Here is a 26,234-nt window from a genome sequence, read left to right on the forward strand (position 1 = left end):
CTGCATGTCTTTGACGGAGGAACTGTAACAGGTCAGATGTCATTTTGCACCAGTATGTCCGCCTTTTCAGGGGTGCAGTGTGTCCCACCTTCCTCCTGATGGATGATAACGCACGGCTCCACCGAGCTGCCATCGTGGAGGAGGACCTTGAAATAGAAGATATCAGGCGAATGGAGTGGCCTGCCTGTTCTCCAGACCTAAACCGCATAGAGCACGTGCGGGATGCTCTCGGTCGACGTATCGCTGCACGTCTTCAAACACCTACGACACTTCAGGAGCTCCGACAGGCACTTGTGCAAGAATGGGAGGTTATACCCCAGCAGCTGCTCGACCACCTGATCCAGAGTATGCCAACCCGTTGTGCGGCCTCTGTACGTGTGCATGGTGATCATATCCCATATTGATGTAGGGGTACATGCGCAGGAAACAGTGGCGTTTTGTAGAACATGTGTTTCGGGACGGTTTTCACAACTTATCACCAATACTGTTCACTTACAGATCTGTGTCGTGTGTGTTCCCTATGTGCCTATGCTATTAGCGCCAGTTTTGTGTAGTGCCACGTTGTGTGGCACCACATTCTGCAATTATCCTTAATTTATGAGCATGAGTGTAGTTTGGAATTGCAAGACAGAGAATACGATTATCCTGCAAGTGGTATTTGAAGGTGTTGCAGGTTACATAAAACCCAGCAGTAGTGGCAGCTGAGTCCCCTTGTGTACACAATGTTCAACCTAGTTAACAGAGGTTTATTCAGCTGGTCAAGGCCTATCCTGTAACACACTGACAGTTAACCACCTAATCTATAGAGCCCTGATTAGACTGCTGTCTACGACGGTTATTAAATTCAGTCTTTGAATGCGAATTTCACAAGACACTCGGCGTTTAGCTGTCCGACGATCAGTCGCAATAAGTCGCTTGCTATTAAGGCGGCAACCGTTGGTCAGCGTCGGCTGCAGCTGTAGCCTGGAACTGATGAACGACAACTGGACCCACAGCTGCGAAAGTGAAAGTGCGACTGAAGGAATCGAGACTGGCCAGTAGTGTAACGTAATACGTAATGCAACAGAGATCATCTTGAATAAAGATTTTGACAGCCTACTGTTGTAATATATTGATGATTCCTTGCTACTGTAGTGTTATCTTGATGCTGTGAGAAAGGAGGACAGGCGTTCCAAGGCGCGGAAGCAGAGACGATGCTGAGGGCAGACGAAACTAGGAGAGATATTGTTGCATGAAGTAGACAGTAAGGGGAGAGCCTTGCGAAAATGCAGACGCCCCTAGACGCGGTCCCAGGGCATTAGTTACTCTTCAAGGAATTGACATGTTACCTCAATGTCGTCGAGACGCTGTAGTAGATTGTCACCGAAGAACTTTGTAACCAACAGGCACGTACTACTGTATAAAGCCAGCTTGATACCAGCCCTAAGAACAGCAACGTCAGTAGATTCACAAAGATTTGACAGAGAACGAAAACGCCAAAAGCTGTTGACCTAGCAGTCCGGGGAGCCCGTTGGGCGGGGCTAAATGACGTATAACGATAATGTCGCAAGCCTTATTTGGCAGAGCAGTTACGTTTAGCTTTCAGCTGAACAATGTTGATACCAAATACGGACTTACTTAGTACAACTGCATTAGGAGCAGGGGACCTAACTAAACAATGGTTGGCAGGCAACTGCGAGAGACCTACGGGATTGGCTGGGTGTCTTTAGTGGGAAAAACAGTGCCCCCACGCGACTCTTTAAAACTCCTAGATTCCGCATGTTGGCGGAGTTCTCAGTCAGACGATCTGGGCGCCGAATCCGCGTCCGTCGACTCCAGCCTCGGTCCAGCTCCGCGTAAGTCTGTTCTCTCACTTGGAGTGCCTCAGTGAACAGTGTCACATTCATTATGTTTCGTTTTGCAACTAAGTTGTTGCCTTAAGATGCTGCTAGTGTTTGCTACTGTGGTTAGTATGTACTCCTGGGACTTCTGCACTGGCGTCTGTTGTAACAGTGTTATTCATGCTGTTTCTAACCCTAGAACTAGCCTCAAGTGTATTAGTTAGTCCTGTTTCGAATAAACGACTATTTGAAAACCCTGTTTGTCCAAGAGTCTCAACAACGAGTTCCCTACCGAGTCTCACCACCTGCATTTCTAGTAAATGCCTGTACCAGTGTTGGCTCAGATAGAAGAAAACAATCAAATGCCTTCACTGTGAATTGTCCTTCTGCATTCTGCTCTGTACCGCTCGGGACCGCAGACCTACCAGCAACCCATTTTTCGCTCTCCCACCTACGTCAGAACACGACACTGTGAACATCTGAAATGGTTTTATCTTTCAGAAATTACTGCGAGACCGCGGACTTTAAACTCTCGGAACTAGTTAATACCAGTCCGTTGCTGATTTAAGAACACAGCTGGTACGAGCGGCGCCCAATAAGTAATGCAACACACTTTGTTTCTCGGTCAATTTAGCTTGAAAAAATGCGGATTTCGTTGTGGGAAGTCGCGGAATATTTCCTCTTCAGCCCCTACAGTGCCACGGCGTTCCGATACGTGGCGTCGTTATATATGTAGCATTCAAACTGGCGTCTACAACGGAGGCGCGTTGCAAGCAGACAGGTGTTATTGAATTTCCTTTGGCGGGAAACCAGAGCATAGCAGATATTCATAAGCGCTTGCCGAATGTCTACGGAGACCTGACAGTCAACAAAAGCATTGTGAGTCGTTGAAGTCTGTCTTCATCGCAACAGGGTCGCGCAAACCTGTTCGAACTCGTGCTTGCTGTGACTCCTGCAACGTTGGATCGTGCCAAAAAGTGCAAACGAACTTCGTCTCCATGACAACGCAAACGCTCACAGAAGTCTGGGCAACCGACAGGAGCTCACAACATTTAACTGTTGCTCCTCATCCACCTGCAGCCTGGATCTCGCACCTTCAGATTTTCATCTGTCTGGCCCAATGAAGGATGCACTAAGCGGGAAGTAGTACATGTGAACCGTGATTTATTTTCAAAGAATTTTCTTGAGAATTTATTCTACTTACTAGCGATTCATCAAGAACATTAACACATTTAATCACACTATGTGAGCGTGGAAGTAGTTGCCAGGGAGTAACTGATGAAAACAAAATCAAATTGCTTTTGACAGATGGGAATTTTATTCCTAAAAGCTCTTATTTTTTTAAAACACAGATTTAAAATTATAAGCAGAAAGCGCCCTCTAAATATCAAGTTACAGTTTATTCAGAGGCAGAAAGAAACAAATTTTTGAGTGTATGAGCTTTTGGGCTGAGAACCTTGCCGCTCCCTTTTGGCACGTCCGTAGTCACGACCGCTCACACTAACCACTGAAAGACTACACTGGTGCAAATCTGCAACACACGAGATTACTTTAAACTAAAAGTTTTAACAATTCACAGAAGCAGACGAACTATGCACCCCGTAGGAGGATGGAGATGGTAAAAAACACTAAAATTTAAAAAAAATTAACCTTGCCACCGAAGGTGCAACTTGATTTTAACTTCTAAGAAAAGTCTTACGGTGGAAGGTTGGCAACTTCATATATTAAAATGACCATTTAAATAAAATGAAATGCAATATTATATAAAACTATAGAAGGTTGGCCAAACAAATTAACATGCTCTACAATATACAGATACCGCCTCTCAAGATGAGAGGCAAGATCAAAACATATTTCAGGAATTAGGCCGTTACACTCCAAGCAATAAATTCGTTAACACGCCGAATCCGCCAAACATGACAGAGGCAGCTATTAACGTACGGCAGATTGATAGGGAGATTACCGAACAACCCGAATCGCAGGTTGCTCTAACTCGCACCTACTCCACAAGGGAAAAACGGACCACCCAGTTCATAAATAACCACCTTCCCGCGGGTGGGCAAACGGAGAAGAATGGTGGGACGACCCCAAACAAGCGGCTGGTGACCTCACCAAGAAAACAAGTAGAATTTAACAAGTAAATGAAACAACATATCACCAATCACTTAATTTCTAATAAACTGCGATTTCTGGAGAAGACCTGGCGCAGCACCCCCAAATCGCTCTCCCGAACCGTCCGCTGCCAGCCACTTCAACGGACGTAGGAAGGCGCGTCGATCTCCCGTCTTTCCTGGTCCGCACCAACCCACCGACTGCACTTTGCTCCGTCGCGACTGCACTGCTGGTGCGTGTCCCACTCACTTCCAGACACACGACGGCGGAAATACTGGCCCGGACCCAACCATGCAGAGGAAACACGCCCACTTGCACCAGGAAAGGACCGAGCCAAGCTCCACAATATTGTAACTGAAGGGGCCCAGAAGCGCTCGGAGAACCAGTTACACCGCGGCGTCGCATCTCGCACCGGCCAGAATGATGTCGTGCGTTGACTCCTGTTGCTCTCTTGTCGACCGCGAAGTCACTACCCCTCGCTATACGGCGCGGCCAACTGGACTGACGTGGCGACCTCACATGCGCCGACGCCCAAGACGGACAAGTCATCTAGTGTCTCAGTGCGCGACCGACCAACCGATCGATCCCACCGTCAATGACCGTTGCCTGAGCAAACTAGAGCAGACTGGTGGCCTAACGCGCCGACTCAGATGTGGGAACTAAGCCCCGACCGGGCGACCCCTTGCTGAGTTCTCTTACTGGCGGAGTGGAAAGACTCATTTATTCGACTTTAAAGACTGAGCCGAACGAAAGACATACTAGCACTCCGGACGACAGACAGACACTAGCTGCCTCACAAATTCGGACGAGAGACTGACCCAGACTGACCGACTGGCGAGCTCATAGCGCCCCTTAAATGCACGTGAACAGCCAACCTTCCCCCTTTCCCACCAGAGGGAGACACGAAAGCTGCTATTGCCACAGCGGCGCCACCGCCAAAAAGGGAGGGCGACCGCTTCACACTACGCGCTGCGGCGCGCTCTTCAAAACAGCAATTTTTACCACGGCTCAACGTGGATGATGTGGTGTCACCGCCAGACACCACACTTGCTAGGTGGTAGCCTTTAAATCGGCCGCGGTCCGTTAGTATACGTCGGACCCGCGTGTCGTCACTATCAGTGATTGCAGACCGAGCGCCGCCACACGGCAGGTCTAGAGAGACTTTGTAGCACTAGCCCCAGTTGTACAACCGACTTTGCTAGCGATGGTTCACTGACAAAATACGCTCTCATTTGCCGAGACGATAGTTAGCATAGCCTTCAGTTACGTCATTTGCAACGACCTAGCAAAGCGCCATTACCAGTTACTATTGACACTGTAAAACATGTACCGTCAAGAGCGACGCTCATCATTAATGGATTAAAGTAAAGTATTCCACCAGCTACGTCCGTTTTTCTAAATTCTAATTTCCTTGACCTGTTCCAGACCTCACGCCAGCCTGCGTGAGCTAAAACGCGTGCCTTTCGGCTTCCTCTAGTAAACCGGTGTTGGCTCTCCTGCCAACCCACAACAGATGATGGGGAGGTTATTGATGCAGCAAGACGCTGACTCCGACGTCGAGCAGTGGAGTGGTAGCATGCGGGCATTCAGGCCCTCCCATAACAGCCGTTTACGGCCGCCACATTGGAGATTGCGTTGAAAAATAGCATTTTATAGCCAAAAGAGTGGGGAATAATATGGCGTATTGTAATCCAGAATAAAACCAACCACTTTCAGAAAAAAAAGTGTTGCATCACGTATTGAGCGCCCCTCGTACATGACACAGTAGCAGGAGAACAAAAGTACAGAATAAAGAAACATCAACATAAACATACAAAACGTTTTTGAAAGAGTGCATGCGATTCATTGGCAGATCAGACACTCCATATGATTTGCATCAGTGTCTGTAAACGAGCAGACAGAGAACGAAGAACGGAAGGAAGTGTTTCTGTCCGCTTGTGGGCCCAGGGTTCCAGAAAGCTTTTCTTCATTTCATCGAGGACGCTCTGTACCACTGTGCTATTCAAAGCTCCACCGGCAGCATGGCAGACCATTAGCGTTTGAGGAGAGCGTGTTAGCAATGAGACAGCGCCACCGTGTCCCTGTCAATAGCCTTCGTTACCTGCTTTGATGCTCAAACAGTGTGCTGGATAATCGTCACGCTGATACCTCATTATACAAGGTATTGTTAGGGGTATATCTGGAGAAACAGCTGCATATTATCTTTGAGTAAATTGTGTCATCCTTTACTAAAACTTGGTCCAGCAATGAAGTGGCGCAGGATTTCGCATCTCACTTTTACGCTGCAGTTTCGCTGAATTTCATCTCGTCGGATTCTGTACGGCGAATTAATCCCAACTTCGTAAATTTATGTGTCCGTAGCTATTGTCCTTTAAAATTTCAACATCAGGAAGGATAGCAAATAACAAAATTTTCGTTTGATTTTGTCTACAATGGATGCGAAGTCATGGTTGTGAAAATCGGTCTTGGAATGCACACTCGTCCACTTTTTACAATGGAAAGGCACTAAAATTGACATTTCGGAACTCTTTAGGGACTTCAATATTCCGATATCCACAGTGTCGAGAGTGTGCTGGGAATACCACAAAAGACTACCAGCAACATAGAGGTTCATAGTAATACTACTTTGAAAATCTTTACTATTAAAAGCATAACGTAGTAAGTATAGAAAGTGTAACTAATGATTAATGATTTTGGGGCATAAAGTTACACACGATATTACTGAAGGTAATAATTAGTTATTCTAATCACAAAATAATTAAATCTATGATTACATAAATTACTTAATAATTTTAGAATCAAAAAATGTAAAGCCAAATTCAAGTTTTGAAAAATAATAACGAATCACAAGCATAGTAGAATGGTATGGCTCCTGAGAGATGATAACTGAAAAATTTACAAAAAATGTGCTTGTTTTCAAAATTGACTGTCATCTGATAAAACATCCCAATTTTTGAAAATCTCAGACGGAAGGTTATGTACAATATTTCGTTCTTTACAGCCAGTATATTGAGTTACAAGAAGCTCTTCTTAGAGCAGATAAGAAGGCAGCAGTGGGAAGATGACGAAATGTGGTGCGAGGTACCGGTGAAAGTAGGTTTATTCGATACATATATCATGAAAAAGGACGCCTAAATTGTGGTCCCTCTCCGCTATTGGGAGCTGTGTTCGGAAGTAGGGCGCCAAAATGATAAACTTCTATTATTAACACTACAAAAACTGAACAGTGAATTTACTTGCGTTCCATGTAAAAGTATCAGTAGCAGGCTATCATTCCATTATATCAAAAGTGTTAATTACCAGCAGAATAATAAACAATTGCTAAACGACATGGGAGACGAATCTTTTCGCAGATCTTCGGATCGTGCGTAACTTGGAAGGCAGGCGAAGTGTCCGGCTGTAAGATCAGAGCTGGTTCGTCATTCCCGGAGTATAAACATGTTATCTGATGCGGTCGGTATCAGTTAAGAGTTAACTAGCAATCTTTGTTTTTTTGGTCACGTGATTGAGAACTAACTTGACAGTAATCACGCAAACACACATTTCTTTATTTTGTTTATTTTCTGTGGAAGTGATAAGAATATAAATTATTAGTGATTTATAAAGTGGGCTGCAATTGGGTAGTTTCTCGTATTATGCTAATAAAAAGCGATCGGAATCCCGTTTAAAGAAACCAATTCATGCTTTAATTATTTTTACAATACCAGTTCCTCGCCAACAGTTTTTCTACAGCCACAAGATAAAAGACTCACGATCTACGTGCTGGTGTCTCCTCAAAGGGCAACAACTACAGAAGACTGCAGGTAGGTGAACATGATTAAGAAATTATGAATACTCAGGGCGGTGGAAGCACTAGTCTCTTCGCATGTACTGCAGTTTTAGTACAAATGAGATCAGTGGCACATCATATGTTGGTAACACAGAGGAGGTAAGAAGGGAGAAAATTTTCGAAGGAAGGGATTTATCATACACACGTAAATTCCTTTCGCTATCTACACTACTGGCCATTAATTGCTACACGAAGAAGAAATGCAGATCATAAACGGGTATTCATTGGACAAATGTATTATACTAGAACTGACATGTGATTACATTTTCACGCAATTTGGGTGCATAGATCCTGAGAAATCAGTGCCCAGAATAACTACCTCTGGCCGTAATACCGGCCTTGATACGCCTGGGCATTGAGTCAAACAGAGCTTGGATGGCGTGTACAGGTACAGCTGCCCACGCAGCTTCAACACGATACCATAGTTCATGAAGAATAGTGAAGGCGTATTGTGACGATCCAGCTGCTCGGCCACCATTGACCAGACGTTTTCAATTGGTGAGAGATCTAGAGAATGTGCTGGCCAAGGCAGCAGTCGTACATTTTCTGTATCCATAAAGGCCCGTACAGGACCCGCAACATGCGGTCGTGCATTACCCTGCTGAAATGTAGGGTTTCGCGGAGATCGAATTAAGGGTAGAGCCACGGGTCATAACACATCTGAAATGTAACGTCCACTGTTCAAAGTGCCGTCAATGCGAACAAGAGGTGACCGAGACGTGTAACCATTGGTACCCCATACCATCACGCCGGGTGATACGCCAGCATGGCGATGACGAATACACGCTTCCAATGTGCGTTCATCACGATGTCGCCAAACACGGATGCGACCATCATGATGCTGTAAACAGAACTTGGATTCATCCGAAAAAATTACGTTCTCCCATTGGTGCACCCAGGTTCATCGTTGAGTACACCATCGCAGGCGCTCCTGTCTGTGATGCAGCGTCAAGTGTAACCGCAGCTATGGTATTCGAGCTGATAGACCATGCTGCTGCAAACGTCGTCGAACTGTTCGGGCAGATAGATGTTGTCTTGCAAACGTACCCATTTGTTCACTCAGGAATCGGGACGTGGCTGCACGATCCGTTATAGCCATCCGGATAAGATGCCTGTCATCTCGACTGCTAGTAATACGAGGCCGTTGGGATCTAGCACGGCGTTCCGTATTACCCTCGGGAACCCACCGAGTCCATATTCTGCTAATAGCCATTGGATCTCGACCAACACGAACAGCAATGTCGTGATACGATAAACCGCAATCGCGATAGGCTACAATCCGACCTTTGTCAAAGTCGGAAACGTGATGGTACGCATTTCTCCTCCTTACACGAGGCATCACAGCAACGTTCACCAGGCAACGCCGGTCAACTGCTGTTTGTGTATGAGAAATCGGTTGGAAACATTCCTCATGCCAGTACGTTGTAGGTGTCACCACCGGCGGCAACCTTGCGTGAATGCTCTGAAAAGCTAATCATTTGCATATCACGGCATCTTCTTCCTGTCGGTTAAATTTCGCGTCTGTAGCACGTCATCTTTGTGATGTAGCAGTTTTAATGGCCAGTAGAGTATATATTTCCCTCTCTTTCACGTGCTTTAAGGTGTGTCCTCGCTGGATTCCTCACCGCCTAGCAGAAGGCCATAAAGAGCAACAAAGGACCATCTGAGCGGAACCGCTTGCACATTACGAGGTTGATCGTGACATTTTTTTTTTTTTTTTTGTCGAACATAGTCACAGACAATGAAACATCGGTTCCGGAAACGAAACACCAATCCATGTAGTTGTGCCATATCACCTCTCCCGCGAAGAAAAATTTCAAAGTAGCACCCTTACCCGGTAGTCAAGGAAAATGTCTTCTGCGACTTTAATAGGGATAATCTGTTTGATGTCCTCCATTATGATGCAACAACCAACTCCTAAGTGTATTGTGCAACTACCAGAAACTGAATAAGCGACTTCAGCGTGTCGGTGGCCACAAAACTGCAGACAAACTCTCTGTGACAACGCAAGTTCTCACAAAGGTCTGCGCACCCGAGAGGAGCTTGTTAAACTTCATGGTCTGTCTTCCCTCATGCACCCGACAGCCCGGATCTCGCACCTTCTGACTTCCACCTGCTTGGGCCAATGAAGGAGGCACACCACGGGAAGCAGTACGTGAATGATGGGGAGGTTCTTGATGTAGCAACACGTTTGTTCAGACGTCAACCACCATAGTGGTAGCTTACGGGCATATAGGCCTTCAAAGTAATGTCACGTATGGTAGTCGCACTGAAAGGAGATTATGTTGAAAAATAGGGTTGTGTAGCTAAAAGAGAGGGAAATACACTACTGGCCATAAAAATTGCTACACCACGAAGATGACGTACTACAGATGCGAAATTTAACCGACAGGAAGAAGATGCTGTGCTATGCAAATGATTAGATTTACAGAGCATTCACACAAGGTTGGCGCCGGTGGCGACACCTACAACGTGCTGACATGAGGAACGTTTACAACCGATTTCTCATACACAAACAGCAGTTGACCGGCGTCGCCTGGTGAAACGTTGTTGTGTTGCCTCGTGTAAGGAAGAGAAATGCGTACCATCACGTTTTTGACTTTGATAATAGTCGGATTGTAGCCTATCGCGATTGTGGTTTATCGTATCGCGAGATTGCTGCTCACGTTGGTCGAGATCCAATGACTCTTAGCAGAACATGGACTCGGTGGGTTCCGGAGGGTAATACGGAAGGCCGTGCTGGATCCCAACGACCTCGTATCACTAGCAGTCGAGATGACAGGCATCTTATCCGCATGGCTGTAAAGGATCGTGCAGCCACGTCTCGATCCCTGAGTCAACAGATTGGACGTTTGCAAATCAACAACCAACTGCACTAACAGTTCGACGACGTTTGCAGCAGCATGGACTATCAGCTCGGAGATCATGGCTGGGGTTACCCTTGACGCTGCATCAAAGACAGGAGCGTCTGCGATGGTGTACTCAACGACGAAACTGAGTGCACGAACGGCAAAACATCATTTTTCAGTATGAATCCCGGTTCTATTTATTACATCATGATTGTCGCTTCCGTGTTTGGCGACATCGCGGTGAACGCACATTGGAAGCGTTTATTCGTTATCGTCATACTGGCGTATCACCAGGCGTGATGGTATGCGGTACCAATGGTTACACGTCTCGGTCACCTCTTGTTCGTATTGACGGCACTTTGAACAGTGGACGTTACATTTCAGATATGTTACGACCCGCAGCTCTACCCTTCATTCGATCCCCGCGAAACCCTTCATTTCAGCAGGGCAATGCACGACCGCATGTTGCAGGTCCTGTACGGGGCTTTCTGGATGCAGAAAATGTACGACTACTGCTCTGGCCAGCACATTCTCCAGATCTCTCACCAATTGAAAACGTCTGGTCAATGGTGGCCGAGCAACTGGATCGTCTCAATAAGCCAGTCACTACTCTTGATGAACTGTGGTATCGTGTTGAAGCTGCATGGGCAGCTGTACCTGTAGACGCCATCCAAGCTCTGTTTGACTCAATGCCCAGTCGTATCAAGGCCGTTATTACGGCTAGAGGTGGTTGTTGTGGGTAATTATTTGTCAGGATCTATGGACCCAAATTGTGTGAAAATGTAATCACATGTCAGTTCTAGTATAATATATTTGTCCAATGAATACTCGTTTATGATCTGCATTTCTTCTTGGTCTAGCAATTTTAATGGCCATTAGTGTAATTGCCGAAAACATATCGATATCTATACCCGTTTACAAGAAATTGAGAGTGTCTAAATTACGTTGTTCATGCAGCATAATAACAAACGTGCGACGTGTGTTTGGGACCGGTTTTTCACGTTTGCTCAACGTGCAGAGTGCAATCTTAAGACAGATAGCGCAAAAAAACTCTTATCGTTATCGTGTTTATTCATACGACAGGTTCGCGGCGCAAAGGACACACCAGATGCGGCAGAGATCAGTACTTATCAGGATGGAAAGGTACGTCGGACGCGTTGCCATGGTGACCGGAGCCAGCTCCGGCATAGGGGCCGCCGTGGCGCGCGCGCTGCTGCAGCGCGGGGTCACCGTCGTGGGGGTCGACCTGCGCCCCGACAGGATGAAGGTAGGTGCCCCTATAGCGGACTCGGGAGTACTGCTGATTAATCACTCTGAACAGTGTTTTCAAGTAGTCTGAAACCTACGAGGTAGTTATAATTAAAATGTAGCCTTCCGAAATGCCTTCACAAAAGAAGACGAAGTAAATACTCCAGAATTCGAATCGAGAACAGCTGCGAACATGAGTTACGTAAAAGTAAATATCCTCGGAGTAGTGAAGCAACTTAAATCACTCAATAAAAGCAAGTCTTCTGGTCCAGACTGTACACCAATTAGTTTCCTTTCGGCGTATGCTGATGCATTGCCTCCATACTTAACAATCATATACAACCGTTCGCTCGACGAAAGATCCGTACCCAAAAACTGGAAAGTTGCACAGATCACACCAATACTCAAGAAAGGTAGTAGGAGTAATCAACTAAATTACAGGCCCATATCGTTAACGTAGATATGCAGCAGGATTTTAGAACATATATTGTGTTCGAACACTATGAACTGCCTCGAAGGAAACGGTCGATTGACACACAGTCAACATGGGTTTAGGAAGCATCTTTCCTGTGAAACACAACTAGTTCTTTATTCACATGAAGTGCTGAGTGCTATTCAGATTATTCTGTATTTCTGGATTTCTGGAAGGCTTTGGACACTGTACCACACAAGTGGCTCGTAGTGAAATTGCGTGCTTATGGAATATCGTCTCAGCTATGTGACTGGATTTGCGGTTTCCTGTCAGAGAGGTCACAGTTCGTAGTAATTGACGGAAAGTCATCGAGTAAAACGGGAGTAATTTCTCAGACGTTCCCCAAGGTAGTGTTATAGGCCCTCTGCTGTTCCTTATCTATATAAACGATTTGGGAGACAAATCCGGTCAGCCGTCTTAGGTTGTTTGCAGATTACGCTGTCGTTTATCGACTAATGAAGTAATCAGAAGATCAGAACAAACTGCAAAACGATATAGAAAATATACCTGAATGGTGCGAAAATTGGCAGTTGACCCTAAATAACGAAAAGTGTGAGGTCATTCACATGAGTGCTAAAAGGAACTCGTTAAACTTCGGTTACACGATAAATCAGTCTAATCCAAAAGCCGTAAATTCAACTAAATACCTACGTATTACAATTACGATCGACTTAATTTAGAAAGAAGACACAGAAAAAGTTGTGGGGAAGGCTAACCAAAGGCTGCGTTTTATTGGCAGGACACTTACAAAATGTAACAGACTAAGGAGACTGCCTACACTACGCTTGTCCGTCCTCTTTTAGAATACTGCTGCGCGGTGTGGGATCCTTACCACATAGGACTGACGGAGTACATCGAAAAAGTTCAAAGAAGTGCAGCACGTTTTGTTATATCACGAAATATGGGAGTGAGTGTCACAGAAATGATACAGTAAAAAAATGTGTGTGAAATCTTATGGGACTTAACTGCTAAGGTCATCAGTCCCTAACCTTACACACTACTTAACCTAAATTACCCTAAGGACAAACACACACACCCATGCTAGAGGGAGGACTCGAACCTCCGCCAGGACCAGCCAAATGATACAGTATTTGGGTTGAATATCATTAAAAGAAAGGCGTTTTTCGTTGCGACGGAATCTTCTCACGAAATGACAATCACCAACTTTCTCCTCCGAATGCGAAAATATTTTGTTGACACCGACCTACATAGGGCGGAACGATCACCACGATAAAATAAGGGAAATCAGAGCTTGTACGGAAAGATATAGGTGTTCATTCCTTCCGATGCTATACGATATTGGAATAATAGAGAATTGTGAAGGTGGTTCGATGAACCCTCTGCCAGGCACTTAAATGTGATTCGCAGAGTATCCATGTAGCTGTAGATGTAGAGGATGTCCTGGGTGGGCTGTAATTATCGTACAGCAGTGAAACTTGGTAGATATGCTAATACGTTAACGTGGAACCGATTTACGCTGGAAAAAAAATTACTTCCAAATTTAGCTACCAGGTGCAATTCCGGCGCTGTACACTGTTTGTATGACGGTATGTGTGCTGGTGTACGCTGGCGCCAGTACACCATGCCGCATAGAGGTTACGAGAGTATCGACAGAGGACAACGACAAGACTCGCTGGAAACGCGCCACCAGCGCCCTCTCAGCCTCCAGTATTTAGGATCGCCACCGCAGACAGGTGGGCCAGTTAGTTTGTTCAGTTAGTTCGAGCCTGTTAAGCCGAGCTGGTTCCACTCTTTACGCCGAGTGGGTTCCAGAGTGTCAGCGAGACGGAGAACGCAGTCACAGCCTCTAGCTTAGAATCAGGAGCAGCACGTAGCGAACAGTGTTCATAGAGGACTCTGTACGTCAACTGCAGTGAGGCTATACAGGAGAGCTTTTACCACATCACATGAAAGCTGAAATTAAGTAGCTCTTCGTTTGTGAATAACTGTGTGCAGTTTGTGTTATAGAACGAGGATACCGGTCACCAACCAACATCCTCTCCTTGCTTCCCATGGTACAGCTCTACAGAGACAACGAGACGATATAACAGCGGCTAACGAGGATTCAACAGTATGACTGAAGGAGAGTGAACACTACGGCTATCGAGAAGAGAGACGGTGCTCTGATAGTGAAACTGTTCTACGTGAAAGCCAGCGAGGGCTGTTCCGACAATCGCATTGCGGTTGGCTGCGCTCGCATTACGTCACCCGGCAGAAAAGCCGCGCCTGCGTAACACGGAGCGCATTACAAAACCAATGTCGTCGTTTTGTAAATGAAATACCAACTTTTCAGGCACGTTAGAGACACATACAGGGTGCTCCATTGATAGTGACCTGGCCAAATATCTCACGAAATAAGCGTCAAACGAAAATACTACAAAGAACGAAACTTGTCTAGCTTGAAGGGGAAAACCAGATGGCGCTATGGTTGGCCGGCTAGATGGCGCTGCCATAGGTCAAACGCGAATCAACTGGTTTTTTTTTTTTAAGTACGAACCCCCATTTTTTATTACATATTCGTGTAGTATGCAAATAAATATGAATGGTTTAGTTCGACCACTTTTTTCTCTTTGTGGTAGATGGCGCTTTAATAGTCACAAACGTTGGTATCACGTAACATTCCGCCAGTGCGGACGGTATTTGCTTCGTGATACATTACCCGTGTTAAAATGGACCGTTTAACAGTTGCGGAAAAGGTCGATATCGTGTTGATGTATGGCTATTGTAATCAAAATGCCCAACGGGCGTGCGCTATGTATGCTGCTCGGTATCGTGCATGACACATCCAAGTGTCCGGACCGTTCGCCGGATAGTTACGTTATTTAAGGAAACAGGAAGTGTGCAGCCAAGTGTGAAACGTCAACCACGACCTGCAACAAATGATGATGCCCAAGTAGGTGTTTTAGCTGCTGTCGCGACTAATCCGCACACCAGTAGCAGACAAATTGCTCGAGAATCGGGAATCTCAAAAACGTCGGTGTCGACAATACTACATCAGCATCCATTGCACCCGTACCATATTTCTATGCACCAGGAATTGCATGGCGACGACTTTGAACGTCGTGTGCAGTTCTGCCACTGGGCACAAGAGAAATTACGGGACGATGACAGATTTTTTGCACGCGTTCTATTTAGCGACGAAGCGTCATTCAGCAACAGCGGTAACGTAAACCGACATAATATGCACTATTGGGCAACGGAAAATCTACGATGGCTACGACAAGAGGAACATTAGCGACCTTGGCGGGTTAATGTATGGTGCGACATTATGGGAGGAAGAATAAATGGCCCTCATTTTATCGATGGCAATGTAAGTGGTGCAATGTATGCTGATTTCCTACGTAGTGTTCTACCGTTCTTACTACAAGATGTTTCACTGCATGTCAGAATGGCGATGTACTTCCAACATGATGGATCTCGGGCACATAGCTCGCGTGCGGTTGAAGCGGTATTGAATAGCATATTTCATGACAGGTGGATTGGTCGTCGAAGCACGTTCACTGGATCTGACGTCCCCGGATTTCTTTCTGTGGGGAAAGTTGAAGGATATTTGCTGTCGTGATACACCGACAACGCCTGACAACATGCGTCAGCGCATTGTCAATGCATGTGCGAACATTACGGAAGGTGAACTAGTCGCTGCTGAGAGGAATGTCGTTACACGTACTGCCAAATGCATTGAGGTTGACGGACATCATATTGAGCGTTTATCGTATTAATGTGGTATTTACAGGTAATCACGGTGTAACAACATGCGTTCTCAGAAGTGATAAGTTCACAAAGGTACATTGGAACAACCGAAATAAAATATTCAAACGTACCTATGCTCCGTATTTTAATTTAAAAAAACCTACCTGTTACACAACTGTTCGTCTAAAATTGTGAGCCATATGTTTGTGACTATTACAGCGCCATCTATCACAAAGCGAAAAAAGTGGTCCAACTAAAACATTCATATTTCTTTACGTACTACACGAATATGTAAAAAAAAATGGGGGTTCTTTTTTAAAAAAAACGCAGTTGATATCCGTTTGACGTATGGCAGCGCCATCTAGCGTGCCAACCATAGCGCTATCTGGTTTCCCCCTTTAAGCTAGACAAGTTTCGGTCTTTGTAGTTTTTCGTTTTACGCTTATTTCGTGAGATATTTGGCCCAGTCACCATCAATGGAGTACTCTGTATACGTACACATACACTGAAAATTAGACCTAAATAATACTTAACCTACATACTTCGACGTGTTGTTGTTGTTGTGGTCTTCAGTCCTAAGACTGGTTTGATGTAGCTCTCCATGCTACTCTGCAAGCCTGTGCAAGCTGCTTCATCTCCCAGTACCTACTGCAACCTATATCCTTCTGAATCTGCTTGGTGTATTCATCTCTTGGTCTCCCTCTACGATTTTTAACCCCCACACTGCCCTCCAATGCTAAATTGGTGATCCCTTGATGCCTCAGAACATGTCCTACCAATCGATCCCTTCTTCTAGTCAAGCTGTGCCACAAGCTCCTCTTCTCAACAATTCTATTCAATACCTCCTCATTAGTTATTTGATCTATCCTCTAATCTTCAGCATTCTTCTGTAGCACCACATTTCGAATGCTTCTATTCTCTTCTTGTCCAAACTATTTATCGTTCATGGTTCACTTCAAAATGGTTCAAATGGCTCTGAGCACTATGGGACTCAACATCTTAAGTCATAAGTCCCCTAGAACTTAGAACTACTTAAACCTAACTAACCTAAGGACATCACACACACCCATGCCCGAAGCAGGATTCGAACCTGCGACCGTAGCAGCCTCGCGGTTCCGGACTGCAGCGCCAGAACCGCTAGACCACCGCGGCCGGCTGGTTCACTTCCATACATGGCTACACTCCATACAAATACTTTCAGAAATGACTTCCTGACATTTAAATCTATACCAGATGTTAACAAATTTCTCTTCTTCAGAAACGCTTTCCTTGCCATTGCCAGTCTACATTTTATATCCTCTCCACTTCGACCATCATCAGTTGTTTTGCTCCCCAAATAGCAAAACTTCTTTACTACTTTAAGTGTCTCATTTCCTAATCTAATACGCTCAGCATCTCCCGACTTAGTTCGACTACATTCCATTATCCTCGTTTTGCTTTTGTTGATGTTCATCTTATATCGTCCTTTCAAGACGCTATCCATTCCGTTCAACTGCTCTTCCAAGTCCTTTGCTGTCTCTGACAGAATTGCAATGTCATCGGCGAACCTCAACGTTTTTATTTCTTCTCCATGGGTTTTAATACCTACTCCAAATTTTTCTTTTGTTTTCTTCACTGCTTGCTCAATATACAGATTGAATAACATCGGGGAGAGGCTACAACCCTGTCTTACTCCCTTCCCCACCACTGCTTCCCTTTCATGCCCCTCAACTCTTATAACTGCCATTTTGTTTCTGTACAGATTGTAAATAGCCTTTGGCTCTCTGTATTTTACCCCTGCCACCTTCAGAATTTGAGAGAGAGTATTCCAGTCAACATTGTTAAAAGCTGTCTCTAAGTCTACAAATGCTAGAAACGTAGGTTTGCCTTTCCTTAATCTAGCTTCCAAGGTAAGTCGTAGGGTCAGTATTGCCTCTCGTGTTCCAGTATTTCTACGGAATCCAAACTGATCTTCCCCGAGGTCGGCTTCTACTAGTTTGCAAGGAATTCGCGTTAGTATTTTGCAGCCGTGACTTATTAAACTGATAGTTCGGTAATTTTCACATCTGTCAACAACTGCTTTCTTTGGGATTGGAATTATTATATTCTTCTTGAAGTCTGAGGGTATGTCGCCTGTCTCATACATCTTGCTCACCAGATGGTAGAGTTTTGTCAGGACTGGCTCCCCCAAGGCTGTGAGTAGTTCTAATGGAATGTTATCTACTCCTGGGGCCTTGTTTCGACTCAGGTCTTTCAGTGCTCTGTCAAACTCTTCACGCAATATCGTATCTCCAATTTCATCTTCATCTACATCCACTTCCATTTCCATAATATTGTCCTCAAGTACATAGCCCTTGTATAGACCCTCTATATATTCCTTCCACCTTTCTGCTTTCCTTTCTTTGCTTAGAACTGGGTTTCCATCTGAGCTCTTGATATTCATACAAGTGGTTCTCTTTTCTCCAAAGGTCTTTTTAATTTCCTGTAGGCAGTATCTATCTTACCCCTAGTGAGATAAGCCTCTACATCCTTAGATTTGTCCTCTAGCCATCCCTGCTTAGCCATTTTGCACTTCCTGTCGATCTCATTTTTGAGACGTTTTGTAATCTCCCCACGGAAAATTACCCTCTACCACGCAATAATTAATAATGGTCAATCAAATCATCCACATTTATTTACGTATGAAAAGTATCTGAGCAGATTTTCTAGTAATATATGCGCCGACAGCTCGTCGACGCCAAGGTATTTTTCGAGTACGTTTATTCTTTGGAACAACAGAGGTACACAGGTGTATGCTCCATGGTCATTATAGTTATAGAAAGAGAGATAGAAAGAGAGAGAAAGGAACAGCTTCGGAAAGTATCGGTTGGAAGATTTTCGTATTGCAAAAGGAGATTTATTTACTCTTCTTCGCGATAAAGCGAGGCAGGAAAATCTTTTCTAGCAAGCCAGCCGCTGAATATTAAGAAGAAGGGCTCCACCAGAGATTTTAATAGGCTGATTTCATGTAACTTAAGACTTTCAGCAAAATCGATTTAAGTAGTAAGGGCATTCATTAGAATGGCGACCGTGACAGGACATTCTAATGAATGCCCTTACTACTTAAATCGATTTTGCTGAAAGTCTTAAGTTACATGAAATCAGCCTATTAAAATCTCTGGTGGAGCCCTTCTTCTTAATATTCAGCGGCTGGCTTGCTAGAAAAGATCTTCACATACGTTATTATTATTAAGCGCTGCATTCAGTTGGGAAAAAATCGATCGTTTTGAACACTTCGTTCAGTTTACGACAGATCTAAAATTTCAGATGTGGACGAAGCCTTTTTGGACGATTTCAATAAAACTCAGAGATTGCAGGCTCTCTTCGTCACAGCTGAAACTTCCCAATTAATTACAGGCCCCAGACAATCATCAACAATTCAGACAGAGAACGCATTCGTCATTCACTCTAAAATGAAATGGTCACAAACCTTATTTCTGAGGAAAATTGTATATTGAAACCATTTCCGTACATGTTCCGTTTCCGTGGATTTTTAGTCTCATGAAATTTACTTTTACAAGTCCTTCTTTCTCTTTGTCTACCCCGCTAGCGGCACATACTTTCCTGCCTCGCTTTATCGCGAAGAAGAGTAAATAAATCTCCTTTTGCAATACGAAAATCTTCCAACCGATACTTTCCGAAGCTGTTCCTTTCTCTCTCTTTCTATCTCTCTTTCTATAACTATAATGACCATGGAGCATACACCTGTGTACCTCTGTTGTTCCAAAGAATAAACGTACTCGAAAAATACCTTGGCGTCGACGAGCTGTCGGCGCATATATTACTAGAAAATCTGCTCAGATACTTTTCATACGTAAATAAATGTGGATGATTTGATTGACCATTATTAATTATTGCGTGGTAGAGGGTAATTTTCCGTGGGGAGATTACAGTTTCTATTCCTTTTTGCCTGCTTCATTTATTGCATTTTTATATTTTCTCCTTTCATCAATCAAATTCAATATTTCTTCTGTTACCCAAGGATTTCTACCAGCCCTCGTCTTTTTACCTACTTGATCCTCTGCTGCCTTCACTATTTCATGCCTCAAAGCTACCCATTCTTCTTCTACTGTATTTCTTTCCCCCATTCCTGTCAATTGTTCCCTTATGCTCTCCATGAAACTCTGTACAACCTCTGGTTTAGTCAGTTTATCCAGGTCCCATCTCCTTAAATTCCCACCTTTTTGCAGTTTCTTCAGTTTTAATCTACAGTTCATAACAAATAGATTGTGGTCAGAGTTCACATCTGCCCCTGGAAATGTCTTACAATTTAAAACCTGGTTCCTAAATCTCTGTCTTACCATTATATAATCTATCTGAAACCTTTTAGAATCTCCAGGCTTCTTCCATGTATACAACCTTCTTTTATGATTCTTGAACCAAGTGTTAGCTATGATTAAGTTGTGCTCTGTGCAAAATTCTACGAGGCGGCTTCCTCTTTCCTTTCTTACCCCCAATCCATATTCACCTATTACGTTTCCTTCTTTCCCTTTTCCTACTACCGAATTCCAGTCACCCATGACTATTAAATTTTCGTCTCCCTTCACTATCTGAATAATTTCTTTTATTTCATCATACATTTCTTCAATTTCTTCGTCATCTGCAGAGCCAGTTAGCACATAAACTTCGACGCAGGAGGTAATAAAGAATGCGTAAAACAAACTTACCACCATTCCGTATTTTTCAAGTGCATCGATCGGCTGTAGTTGCTGACGACAAGCGGCTCTTCATTTCTTACATGGTTTAGATGCCGTCCACGTGAGATTCTTCCTTGTGTCTTGCTTCTACTAGTCTTTTTTTTTTTGAGTACCTGATACGTATAAATTTTCGCGTTTTAACATACAAACTAATTCTGTTTTCGTGTACACGAGGAAAATTTGTTTTGATAATCGAAGTTAAACTTTCAATTACGTTGTTACATTTCGAAATTGTTTGTCCATGGAAACCTGAAAATATAACTTCGAACTGTTTCACGGTATTCACCCAGTCTGTTGTTGGTGTTTGAAGACCCGCACGGGAAACATTACTTAGCCATGACTGAGAATTTGTTCCAGGAATCAAGCACATTTCAGTGCGTGATCCCAAGGTTTTATCGACTGAACGACTTTGAAATGCGAGATAGCCAGCCAAGTATTGAACCGAGCCAGGACTAGCATCTTCTATATCAGCACTATTTTGATCTATTTCGTGGACAGTTCTCAGGAATTCTTCTTCCTCTTCGACAATATCTAAGATGTCATAAATATTTGCACGTTTCACTTGTCGTTCATCTGTTATCTCAGTACAGAGTTCACTTGAGATGAATTTCAAGATGTTATCGTGTGTTTCAGTACCAGTATCTGCAGAAACAGCAGTGACTCCTTCTTCAGCAGCTGCTGCACTGCCTGATAAAGGTACGTCGTCTGAATTTCCAGTTAAAAGAAGAAGCCGAATTCTGTGTTTGACCTCTACAGCTGTGGGATTATTGTAGAACGCACCAAGTCCTCGAATTCTAGAAAAATAATTTTCCAAGCAGTCCTCATTTAGACGTGATGTTAAGATAAACTTCACGTTATCTTTCTTTACCTCTTCGAGTAACCCTAGAAGGGATGTGACTGAGATTATAAACCCAACTGAAATGGCAACAAACCGTTCCTGTTTCCACAGCGTATGTCAAGACAAACATCGCGAAACCTTTTTAAAGTGTTCTCTTGGCTTTTAAAACTCAGACCAAATCCGCAACGTAAAGACGTGACATCATCAATGGGAAGTCTAGAATTTAAAACGTCGAAAACATAGTTTACTAAATCAAAGAACATGCTTTCCCGTTCTTTTCCCAAAACATACAAGAGAGCTTTAGCAGTGCGACGTGAAAATGCCATGCTAACATTTTGTCGAGCACGTCCTGTAACACTAATGTGCGCTTCTGAAATTTGATGTTCTACATTCAGATCGCCTTTCTGGCTGTCTAACAAATTCTCGATTACATTCTTAGTTATCAAAGTTTCATCAGGAAGAGATAACCATTCAAATAAAAAGTGGTTCCTAAGGAGCTTCAATAAATGTGGCACATCGTAAAAAACCCAGATTTTCCATTCATTGTGCGCTGGATTTTTGAAAAATGTTTTTGCGATATTGACACAAAGTTCATCCCACACTTTAGAGTTTTTTGCACCCATATCACACGTTACAGCCACAACATGTAGTCCCGAATTTTCAGTTTTAAATATTATATCTAGTAGCAGGCCACAGTTCATTGTCACATCAAAATTGTAATAAATCGGCTACTTCCAAGATGAACACAAGCCACGAATCATTGCAACTAGAACATTTGTGTCAGGTCCTAAAATCCTGTCTTCCGAAGCATCATAGCAGATTCTACCACAAACGTTCATTTCATCGCAACACAACACAGTTGTCTTCTGTAGGGGAGTAAACGTACGACTCCTTGCTTTCAAAATTGCCAAAACTTCTTCTGAAATACCTGGATTACACTTAAAATTCGTAGTCCATTTTTGGAGTGTTGCTCGACATGGCAAAGGAATATTTCGCTTCCTCAAATATGTATAAGTTTTTTGAGAGAGAGCTTTTAGAGTTAGGCCATTGGCAATATCCTGAGCACTCCATTTAACACGCCTGTTGCCTAGCAACAAACAGCGAATTTGTCCTGGAGTGAAACACTTAGATAAGATATTTTGTACTTTTTTCTTTACGAAACTTCCTTTCACTGTAGCACTTAATTTTGTCTTCCTTAATAAGACGCGTCTAACAGTATTTGCTGTCTTCAGGGCTGCTTTACATTTTTAAGGCTACTTTCAAGCACAGCATTTTTCTTATAAAGAACTTCTATTTCTGATTTCAGTCTTTTTATTTCTTCGTCCTTCACTTTCAAATCAGAGAGTTCACAAATGGCCAATGTATTTGTGTCTCGGTCCAGTTTCCCTTTCCTTGGGGACACAGACTGCAAGGTATCAATTGCTCTCTTGCGCACATCTCTCTTCTGATAACTTAGAGCTCGCTCACGAACATTCTACAGGGACAGAAAAGCCTGTTAATTGTTTCGTTTATGATTAATAATTAGTACTAAAATGATACTATTTTCACTAAAAATGACTCACTTGAGAAGACAAAACTTAAAGAATTAGTTCTTTAATCTAATTGATCAGTAGAACACAGCAGCTCGCTTACCTCATTGTCAGGTTCAGTGCCGTTTTCAGCTGTACGTAAATCTCCGTGCCAGTTGGGTAAATGTTGAGATGGAACTGCATCTGCTTTAAGTTTCTTCTTTTGCGGCAACCCCAGGAATTCGTTCTTTAAATCCCGCTCGTAATCCTCAGGAAGAAAATGAATCGAGCAGATACGGGCATTAATAACATTAATTTCGTCAGTTCTCTTGCACCGAGATATCCATTCCCTTTGTAGGAAATTCTTGGGAAAACGAAGATACACTATACCACTAGTCTTAGTTCCATAATTTTTACAGTTTGAAACTGCACAATTACTCGTATTTCTATTCATAATTCGGTCTGCTCGCAACACGCGCCACTAATAAACACACTGCTGCGGTACTCAATGCTCTCTGCCCGGTGACGTCACAGTGCGAAGGGTACAGTGGGTAAATTGTTCGCGGACACTGCCGGAATGCCCTACCTTATATGTCTTGCTACCTTGCGTGAAAGCAGCAGTTACAGGGCTGCATTGAGAAGGTATCGCCGAGTGAAAGGTCTGAGGAGAGCCCTGATGTCATTAAACGCTTCAAAAATACGACAAAGCAAATCGAATACATGGGTGAGCTTGGTGTGGCACGTGGAAGAGGAAGTTGTTATGAGGTTGTTGTTGCTGTAACTGAGCACGCAACATGTACCCCCGGTGGTGCCAGTGCTCGTTTGCTGCTACGAGAATTCTCAATCCCATGTTCAACATCACGGAAACATTTGCCGTCTGTTTTACACTGGTACCCGCGCAAAATCCACATTGTACACCAACTGAAAACTTATGACCTGGCATGGATCGAAGTTGATGACATTTGTGCAGGCAATACACTACTGGCCATTAAAATTGCTACACCACGAAGATGACGTGCTACAGACGCGAAATTTAACCGACAGAAAGAAGATGCTGTGATATGCAGATGATCAGCTTTTCGGAGCATTCACACAAGGTTGGCGCCGGTGGCGACACCTACAACGTGCTGACATGAGGAAACTTTCCAACCGATTACTCATACACAAACAGCAGTTGACCGGCGTTCCTGCTGAAACGTTGTTGTGATGCCTCGTCTAAGGAGGAGAAATGCGTACCATCACGTTTCCGACTTTGATAGAGGTCAGATTGTAGCCTATCGCGATTGCGGTTTATCGTATTGCGACTGTTGTGGGTTGGCAGGAGAGCCAACACCGGGTACTAGAGGAAGCCAAAAGGCACGCGTTTTAGCTCACGCAGGCTGGCGTGAGGTCTGGAACAGGACAAGGAAATTAGACTTTGGAAAAACGGACATAGCTGGTCGAATACTTAACTTTAATCCATTAATGATGAGCGTCGCTCTTGACTGTACATGATTCAGTATCAATAGTAACTGGTAAGGGCGCCTTGCTAGGTCGTAGCAAATGACGTAACTGAAGGCTATGCTAACTATCGTCTCGGCAAATGAGAGCGTATTTTGTTAGTGAACCATCGCTAGCAAAGTCGGTTGTACAACTGGGGCGAGTGCTAGGAAGTCTCTCTAGACCTGCCGTGTGGCGGCGCCCCGTCTGCAATCACTGATAGCGGCGACACGCGGGTCCGACGTATACTAACGGACCGCGGCCGATTTAAAGGCTACCACCTAGCAAGTGTGGTGTCTGGCGGTGACACCACAGCGACATTGCTGCTCGCATTGGTCGAGATCCAATGACTGTTAGCAGAATATGGAATCGGTGGGTTCAGGAGGGTAATACGGAACGCCGTGCAGGATCCCAACGGCCTCGTATCACTACCAGTGGAGATGATGGGCATCTTATCCGCATGACTGTAACGGATCGTGCAGCCACGTCTCGATCCCTGTGTCAAGAGATGGGGACGTTCGCAAGGCAACAACCATCTGCACGAATAGTTCGACGACGTTTGCAGCAGCATGGACTATCAGCTCGGAGACCATGGCTGCGGTTGCCCTTGACGCTGCGTCACAGACAGCAGCGCCTGCGATGGTGTACTCAACGACGAACCTGGGCGCACGAATTGCAAAACGTCATTTTTTCGGATGAATCCAGGTTCTGTTTACAGCATCACGATGGTCGCATCCGTGTTTGGCGACATCGCGGTAAACGCACATTGGAAGCGTGTATTCGTCATCGCCATACCGGTGTATCACCCGGCGTGATGGTATGGGGTGCCGTTGGTTACACGTCTCGGTCACCTCCTGTTAGCATTGACGGCACTTTGAACAGTGGACGTTACATTTCAGATGTGTTACGAGCCGTGGCTCTACCCTTCACTCGATCACTGCGAAACCCTACATTTCAGCAGGATAATGCACGACCGCATGTTGCAGATCGTGTACAGGCCTTTCTGGATAAAGAAAATGTTCAACTGCTGTCCTGGCCAACACATTCGCCAATTCAAAACGTCTGGTCAATGGTGGCCTAGCACCTGGTTCGTCACAATACGCCAGTCACTACTCTTAATGAACTGTGGTATCGTGTTGAAGCTGCATAGGCAGCTGTACCTGTACACGCCATCCAAACTCTGTTTGACTCTATGCCCAGACGTATCGAGGCCGTTATTACGGCCAGAGGTGGTTGTTCTGAGTACTGATTTCTCAAGATCTATGCACCAAAATTTCGTGAAAATGTAATCACATGTCAGTTCTAGTATAATATATTTGTCCAATGAATACCCGTCTTTCATCTGCATTTTCTTCTTGGTGTAGCAATTTTAATGGCCAGTAGTGCATTATCCTTGTTACGTCGTGTGGTTGTGTGTACTGTAAGACCTTCAGTACACACACCATCAGATTATTTGACCTATCGCTCTAACGAAGAAGGCGAGTGTCAGCAATATGTCTCATGGTCTTATCGTGGCATGTTTATCTTCTGCCGTTAGGTCAGACAATAGAAATGCCACTCGCACGCTTAGAGTGACAGATTGTTGGTGACCAACTTTAAACAGAACTTGATTAATTTTCACACACATTTATTAAAATAATAACAAGCATAAAAAATTATGTAACTTGGTTCTGG

General features: G+C 44.2%; 1 protein-coding gene across 1 annotated transcript in view; it reads left to right on the forward strand.

The window, feature by feature from the left end:
- The first annotated feature begins 11,759 nt into the window (after positions 1-11,759).
- The window catches only part of LOC126151188 (dehydrogenase/reductase SDR family member 11-like), an 86,377-nt gene continuing 71,902 nt past the window's right edge, over positions 11,760-26,234 (forward strand). The window contains exon 1 of the mRNA XM_049915926.1: positions 11,760-11,877. Within this exon, the coding sequence (XP_049771883.1) occupies positions 11,773-11,877 (105 nt within the window). The 5' untranslated portion in view covers positions 11,760-11,772. The remainder of the gene's footprint in view (positions 11,878-26,234) is intronic.

This window comes from Schistocerca cancellata, chromosome 2 (genome assembly GCF_023864275.1).
Source record: "Schistocerca cancellata isolate TAMUIC-IGC-003103 chromosome 2, iqSchCanc2.1, whole genome shotgun sequence".
Classification (NCBI taxonomy): Eukaryota; Metazoa; Arthropoda; class Insecta; order Orthoptera; family Acrididae; genus Schistocerca; species Schistocerca cancellata.